The sequence below is a fragment of the Pundamilia nyererei genome, unplaced genomic scaffold (genome assembly GCF_000239375.1).
Source record: "Pundamilia nyererei isolate P.nyererei 1_Seehausen unplaced genomic scaffold, PunNye1.0 scaffold00027, whole genome shotgun sequence".
NCBI classification, from domain to species: Eukaryota; Metazoa; Chordata; class Actinopteri; order Cichliformes; family Cichlidae; genus Pundamilia; species Pundamilia nyererei.
In genome coordinates, this window is record NW_005187428.1 from 1,869,383 (window position 1) to 1,876,498 (window position 7,116).

General features: G+C 40.1%; 1 protein-coding gene across 1 annotated transcript; it reads left to right on the forward strand.

Annotated features, from left to right (window-relative positions):
* Positions 1 to 668: 668 nt before the first annotated feature.
* parietopsin lies at positions 669 to 3,557 on the forward strand. Its single transcript, XM_005728246.1, has 4 exons — positions 669 to 1,020; positions 2,541 to 2,869; positions 3,019 to 3,264; positions 3,402 to 3,557. Exons 1-4 carry the CDS (start codon positions 669 to 671, stop codon positions 3,555 to 3,557), a joined length of 1,083 nt encoding a protein of 360 aa, XP_005728303.1.
* Positions 3,558 to 7,116: the final 3,559 nt, after the last annotated feature.

The following is a 7,116-nucleotide window of genomic DNA, read 5'->3' on the forward strand; positions in this document are numbered from 1 at the left end:
ATATATAGATAGATAGATAGATATATATATATATAGATATATATGCTGGAGTTTTTAAAAAAGGAATATCAAAGGGAAAATTACAGTGGCCACAACCATGACCTCGTAGTCTGGGTCTGTAGTTTAAATGATGTGTTTATGAAGTGTTTACTTACGGTCTATTTCATTATTTATTAAACTGGAAATGGCCTGATCCTAACCCAGTGATTATGTCGTCATTTAAAAGGGCATGATCTGATCTGCCGACTTAATTAGCACGTATGTGTTCACTGAATGAGTAATCCATTCATTCTTTGCTTATGTTATTGGTATTATTACCTATACAAACAACAAAAGGTTTCATAGTTGAAATTTAATTTTCAGGACTAATTGCACCGGTGTTAATAACCACTCGAGTTTCTAATTACAGTTATAGCAGAGGGTTTATTGGGATTAATCCCCCACCCAAATCGTGTTACTGACTAATTTACCGTATTGCATCTGGGGCTTTAACTGTCAGGCAGGTGCAGGCTCTGGGATCTTAGAAAGAAAAAAAAAAGCCTAGTGCTTTGACAGGGATCAAAAATGATCAAACCAATGATATTGGCTCCTGAGCTGAGGAGAGAGTATCTGGGGGTTCAGTCCCTGACCTCATAGATGCTTCATTAAGGCTGGATAGTTTGGGCACCATGGACACCAACAGCACACCTCTGAGCTCCAGCTCTCCATTCCCTTCCATCCAAACTGAGGTGGTGACCGTACCACCAACCATCTTCCCTCATGTGGGCTACAGCATCCTTTCTTTCCTCATGTTCATCAACACGGTGCTATCAGTGTTTAACAACAGTGTGGTCATAGCCGTGATGCTGAGGAATTCGGCTCTCCTACAGCCAATGAACGTTTTGATCCTCAGCCTCGCTGTGTCTGACCTCATGATAGGCCTTTGTGGCTCCCTGGTGGTCACCATCACAAACTACCAAGGCTCCTATTTTATTGGACACACAGCCTGTGTGCTCCAGGGATTTTCAGTCAATTACTTTGGTAAGTTTAGTTGTTATATGCGGTGTTTTTGTATGTGTGTGTTTCTGGAGTTCAGACTTTCTGTCTGTCTTACTGTCTTTGGTCCATAAAATCACATTATATTCTACCATTCTTATGCAGGTGACACTCAGTTGTATCTATCATTTTACTCTGATGATCTAAATTCTGTTCTCAAACTAATGAGCTGCGTTGATTGCCGTATGCCTTGAAACTTTTTACAACTGGACAGGGACAAGACAGAAATACTTGTAGTTTCTTATTTATTATCCCTGTCTCTGAAACACAGTGAGCAGTGAGCTGAGTCAGGGACCTTGGCATTATTTTGGACAGTGATCTCAGTTTTGATAATTACTCATTTAAACCAGAACTGCTTTCTAGCACTCAAAAATATATTAAAAGTTGGAAAATTCTTATCTCAAACTGACTTTGAGAAACTGGTTCATGCTGTCATATCAAGGATGTTCGAATATTATAACGCTGTGTTTTCAGGACACTCCAAATCATCAGTAGAATTACTTCAACTCATTAAAAACGCAGCAACCAGAATTCTTAAAGGTATGAAGGACAATGATACCCCACTATTGAAGGCACTGCACTGGCTCCCAGTACAGCATGGACTTACCTTTTAAATCTTTTTAATAGATCACAAAGCTCTTAATGGTTTGAACACCCCCAGTACATCTCTGACTTGCTCACTGTTTATGACCGAGTCAGACCTCTCTGGTGATCAGGTGTAGATCTTGACGTTCCTAGAATCAGATCCAAATATGCTGATGGTGCTTCTTTTAGATACTGTTGTCCTGCTCTTTGGAACAAGCTGCCTGCTGACCTGAGATCAGTTACATCTGTGGCAACATTCAAAAATAGACTCAAAACCTTTTTTGTTCAAACAGACCTACACACAGAGGTTTATATGTTTGTTTCTTCTGTTAAGCACATTGAGTTTACACATAATAAAATGTAGCGTATGAATCCAGTTGCCACTGTCATTCTGTCACAGTGAGACATACTAATTAAAATTACTAATGCTTTAGATTTCAGTGCCAAATCACAATAACAGTTGCCCAGAGAGCTTCATATTGTAAGGTAAAGACCCTTACAATAATCGAGAGAAAATTATCCTTGTAAGCAAGCATTTAACAGTGGAAAGGAAAAACTCAATTTTAACAGGAAGAAACCTCCAGAAGAACCAGACTTAGGGAGGAGCCTGAAAGCTGAAGGCTCTGCTTCCCATTCTGCTTTTAAATATCCTGGGAACCAAGAAACATTAGAAAATCTTACATTTTTGGAGCATCTTTTTTAGCATTTCAAGAAATGACTTTTGTTTCTTTTGTGTTTTATGAATGTTTTCTTTGCATGTAGAGTTTAGTCACGTGTCAGATTTATCAGATATCTTCTTCATGACACCCGAGCATACTCAAAAATCATTGGAGTTGATAACTCTATAAAAGAAAAGAACTCCAAGTATGCCTTGAACTGTCTAAATGTCAGTTATGTTTTCTTGTTGTTGTCTTGTCTAGGTTTGGTGTCTCTCTGCACTCTTACTCTTCTTGCCTATGAGCGATACAATGTGGTATGCAAGCCAAAAGCTGGTTTAAAGATGAGGATGCGGAGAAGCATCTTTGGCTTGCTGTTTGTCTGGATCTTCTGCTTGTTTTGGGCTGTGGCGCCATTATTTGGCTGGAGCTCCTACGGACCTGAGGGGGTCCAGACATCCTGCTCACTGGCCTGGGAAGAGAGATCATGGAGCAACTACAGCTATCTCATTTTCTACACACTCCTCTGCTTCATTATTCCAGTTGCAATCATCATCTACTGCTACTTTAAACTGCTGAAATCCATGAATAAGGTGGGTGTGTAATAGCTTTTGCTTATTCATTACGCCATTTAAGCAACATTTAAAATTCATGCATCTATCTATGTTTGCTTGCAGTCTACCGCATGCATAGTAAAACAAGTAATTAGCTTTTAATGTGGCCCAACGTTGCTCTCTTCTAGCTGAACAGGAGTGTGGAGCTACAAGGTGGGCGTTCCAGCCAGAAAGAGAATGATCATGCCATCAGTATGGTGTTGGCTATGATAGTAGCATTTTTTGCCTGCTGGCTGCCCTACACAGCATTGTCATTGGTGGTAGTTATAGATCCAGAGCTGCACATTCCTCCTCTAGTTGCCACCATGCCAATGTACTTTGCCAAGACGAGTCCAATCTACAACCCCATCATCTACTTCCTTTCCAACAAACAGGTAAAAGCACACAGGTACTGTAGAACTGAGATAAAATCTTGATTGTGAACAAAGATTGAAGAAACACTGTTTGTGAAGTTATTGCTCATATTTCCTGACAGTTCTTGTTCTTGGTTGTTTTTTTTTTTTCCTATCAGTTCCGTGATTGTGCTCTGGAGGTGCTGTCTTGTGGCCGTTACATTCCTCATGGGTCCACCAGTGTCAGCATCCGCATGCACTCTGTGAACAAGGGGAGCTGGCTGTCCTCCTTTGGCAGAAGCGTCAACACACACAGCAAGGTGTTGCCTCTGTGACAAAAAAAAGCTGTCATGGTTGTCAGCGTTCACTGGTGCCTCATCAAGAAGACAGACCAGGACACCTACAGACTTGAGTCTGTCACAGAGGTACCAACGTTGTTAGAGAACAGAATCAGCTCAGAGGCTGACAGGGATATTCAGAAGGTTGGACAAAAAAACGGGAAACTTCACAATAAAATGCTGTAATGCAACACAATACCATGTAAATGTTGTGTTATTTTTTTGTTTTAAATGTATTTTCCTGACTAGAATATTATATTGCGTGGTTATTTTGTAGTCTCTTCTTTTGATCTGTAACATTTTACTAACAAAACCAGTGATGATTTTTACTTATGAATTGAAGGAGATATATAACAAACAGAAATACACTACATAAAAAATGTATGTGGTTTTCAATTTCTTTCCATTTTTAAACACACTAGGATGGTTAAACACACCCAGACTGCAGAGAAAGACTGCGGGAAACTAAAATCCTAGACTTTTTTTCTTTTCTTTTTTTTTGCATAAATTTAATGCAGTGGATCTTTTTCTACTCATTTTACTCATATAAGACGTCATTTCCTATTTTTCTTCCTAATATTGTTGAACTGTTGGGTAATGAATTGTTAATTCATGCATATAGTAGACTGTGTGACCCTTTTTACATTAGGAGGACTGTTCTGGGAATAGGTGATCTGTTTTTATGGAAACTATACAGCACACCATCCTCCTGTGTGATAGCATTATGCAACAACAACAAAAAAATTTGAATTAAAGTCAACAGTAGCCAGCTCCGTGGTCTAATCAATACTGACAGCTTGGTCAAATAATTTTATTTGTTTTTGGATTATGCAATAAGTCCTTCCTTTTCCCAACTCTCACACTTTCCAAACGTCTGCTGCACAAAAACATTGCTCCGGCATTATTTCTTTGTCGAGCGCCTTTGTGAATACACAATGTACTCGGTAAAATTATTATTTTTTATTCTAGGGAAATAGCAAAGAAAAAATAATATGCTTAAATCAGTTTTTCTCTACCCACAAAATCGCATTAGGAAAACATGAGAAATTTCGGTGCACTTGTTAAGCAAGCTTGCTGCACAGCTCACCTTGTGCATGTTTTAACAATGAGTAGTCAGTCAGGCAGTAAAAGACTTTCATTTTACTTGGTTAGCTTGTTCTGTGGTCTGGCAATTTTTCATTTGTATTATTTTGTGCTTTTTCGTCTGTGTAGACAGTTCAAAGGGGCATTAGGCGGTTCAGAGAAGGGTAACATAATAACATCTCTGGGTCTGATTCAAAGGCAGGACATCGTGTCCCACGTGACACGTTCCTGAAGCAACGATGAGTCACGAAGAGAAAAATGCATTGCTGATTAACGATGGAGTAAAAGCACCCAGTTGAGGAGAATTTTTTTCACTCTTGAGTTGGTGCTAACAAACAGGATAATTAATTTAAATCAATCACTGTAACAATCCATCATTAGTTTTACTCAAAAATTACTATGTGACAAGTCAAACTTCAGCTTTGAGCAGCTGGACCGTTCCGTCTGTGAGCAGCAGATCAGTTTTTCAGTGGTCCTAGTCAATGAAATCCAGCCACACAGTCTCAGGCTTCAGGAACAGCCACAAGCACGGCGAAAGAGCTACTTTCCCCTTTGGCGCACTGTAGTTATAAAACTGCAGTATTTTTAAATTAAATCTACACGTCACATTACATCACATTACACTGTGCACAGCTGAGTGATATCTTTCAGGTAATTGTTTAGTGCTCTGCTACAATATTTTACATTGTCTTTTTTTGTAAGCTTTGTTATATTAGTGTGAATCTGTTTCACTCTCTTGCTCACATTGCTCCCACCCACCTGTTTGGTGCGCTGTAAATATTGCAGATGGGCATCTGCTTCGGAATAAAGTGTTTTTGATCTTTTGTCTTGTGGTTATAAGCTGCACATTGTCTTTGGCGTCCAGATATTGTCAGATGTGCGATAACTGATTTTGTTCTTTTCCAGAACTTCTGATTTGATTCCATATGTTACTGGAAGATATTTGATCAGCCTAATATGTTAGATGATCAAAAGCAAAATGCATTATATATTAATCTAATCCCAGATTTGGTGTAGTCCATAGCTTGCATATTTGAAGCAAAGAGCATTTCACACTTTATCTCCAAACAGGATTACACAGTGTCGTGCAATAATCCTGCAGCATTGCTCGCTTTATATCCTGAGCCAATTCAAGAACTCCCAAGTCATCCATCTGGCATGCTTAATGCAAAGCTTTTAACCTTTGTGGTGCACTGTATTAATATGACACGGACAGCTGTTCAGTTCGCACATGTGCGCACAGTATCCTGTGCATTACAGTGCCATGCCGTCATCATCGCCGCATTATAGATTTGAACCCCTGCCTGGCTTTTTTTTTTTTTTTTTTTTTGCAGTTATATCAGGATTGAGACAATGGTGACGTAATTGCTATTTAATTAACAGCCATCGTTTCCCCCCAGTTGTCTCTGCTGTGAATACACTGCAGATCTTTTAATGAATGTGAACACTGAGGACTCCCAGGTGACCCGCCGGTGCTGTCGAGTGATAATGAAAAGGGCGGATTCTTTGGCGCAAATTGTCTGAGCTACAGGTTTACCAGTTAATATTATTCATTCAGTGGCGATAAGGGACGCAGGCTTGACGTGCGTTTGGTCAGCGTGGAAAGAGTGATGATAAAGAACTAAATATGTTGGCTCTTTGAATCCAGAGATGAGAGGCGAGCCCACACCTGCACTAGACTCTGGGAACAATACAGCCTTGGAGGAATACGTTGAAATCGCATTTGTGCTGGCGAACAGCTTTATTCTCTCCAGCACTTCTGTTGTGGGGGCTGCGGCAAATGTTTTTGTCATACTGGCGGTGTATCGGCAAAAGTCCCTGCAAACTTCCAATAACGCGCTGGTGGTCAGTCTGGCTGTTATAGACTTTCTGAGATGTGTAATCGATTGCCCGGTTCTCTTAACCATCGTTGTGAGTGTGTATCGAAACAGAAAAGTGGACAGTTTCATCTGTGATGTACAAATGGCCTCTTTTTCATTCAGCTGCTGTATCCAGTTGTTAACACTGGCGTGCATAAGTGCAGAGAGATACCAGGCCATTGCACAGCCCTTCAAAGCCAATCAAAGGAAAAGGCGAATTAAGGCGCTGATTCCTCTCACATGGACCTTCGCTATTCTGGTGTCTGCTTTTTGTGTGATATTTTTGAGGGACTCACCTTTGCATATGAAATGCCAACGACAACAGAGAGAAACGTTATTCTCTTTTGACAAATTTGGGCTTTACATGCTATTCCCACTGTGGGCAGCGTGTTTTGGTGTCATCATTGGATTCTACGCTCGCATATTTGCCCTGGTGAGATCACACAGCCGTAAAATATTTGACAAAGGTACTTTTACTCTTGCTACAAAAGACAAAAATGAAGAGAAGCCGGAGACAGAAAAAGCCGCAGTGGTGGAAAATGAATGTGGAAGATTTGAGCAAAACCCCACTTTGAGCTTAGGCAATGCTCAGACACAAGCTGAATCAAATTCAC

What these genes read in the sequence shown, in the direction of transcription:
- parietopsin (XM_005728246.1), top strand. Translation starts at nt 669, where the DNA reads ATGGACACCAACAGCACACCTCTGAGCTCCAGCTCTCCATTCCCTTCC. An exon ending in ATTTTCAGTCAATTACTTTG is followed by an intron (nt 1,021 to 2,540) that starts GTAAGTTTAGTT and finishes TGTCTTGTCTAG; the next exon opens with GTTTGGTGTCTCTCTGCACT. An exon ending in TGCTGAAATCCATGAATAAG is followed by an intron (nt 2,870 to 3,018) that starts GTGGGTGTGTAA and finishes GCTCTCTTCTAG; the next exon opens with CTGAACAGGAGTGTGGAGCT.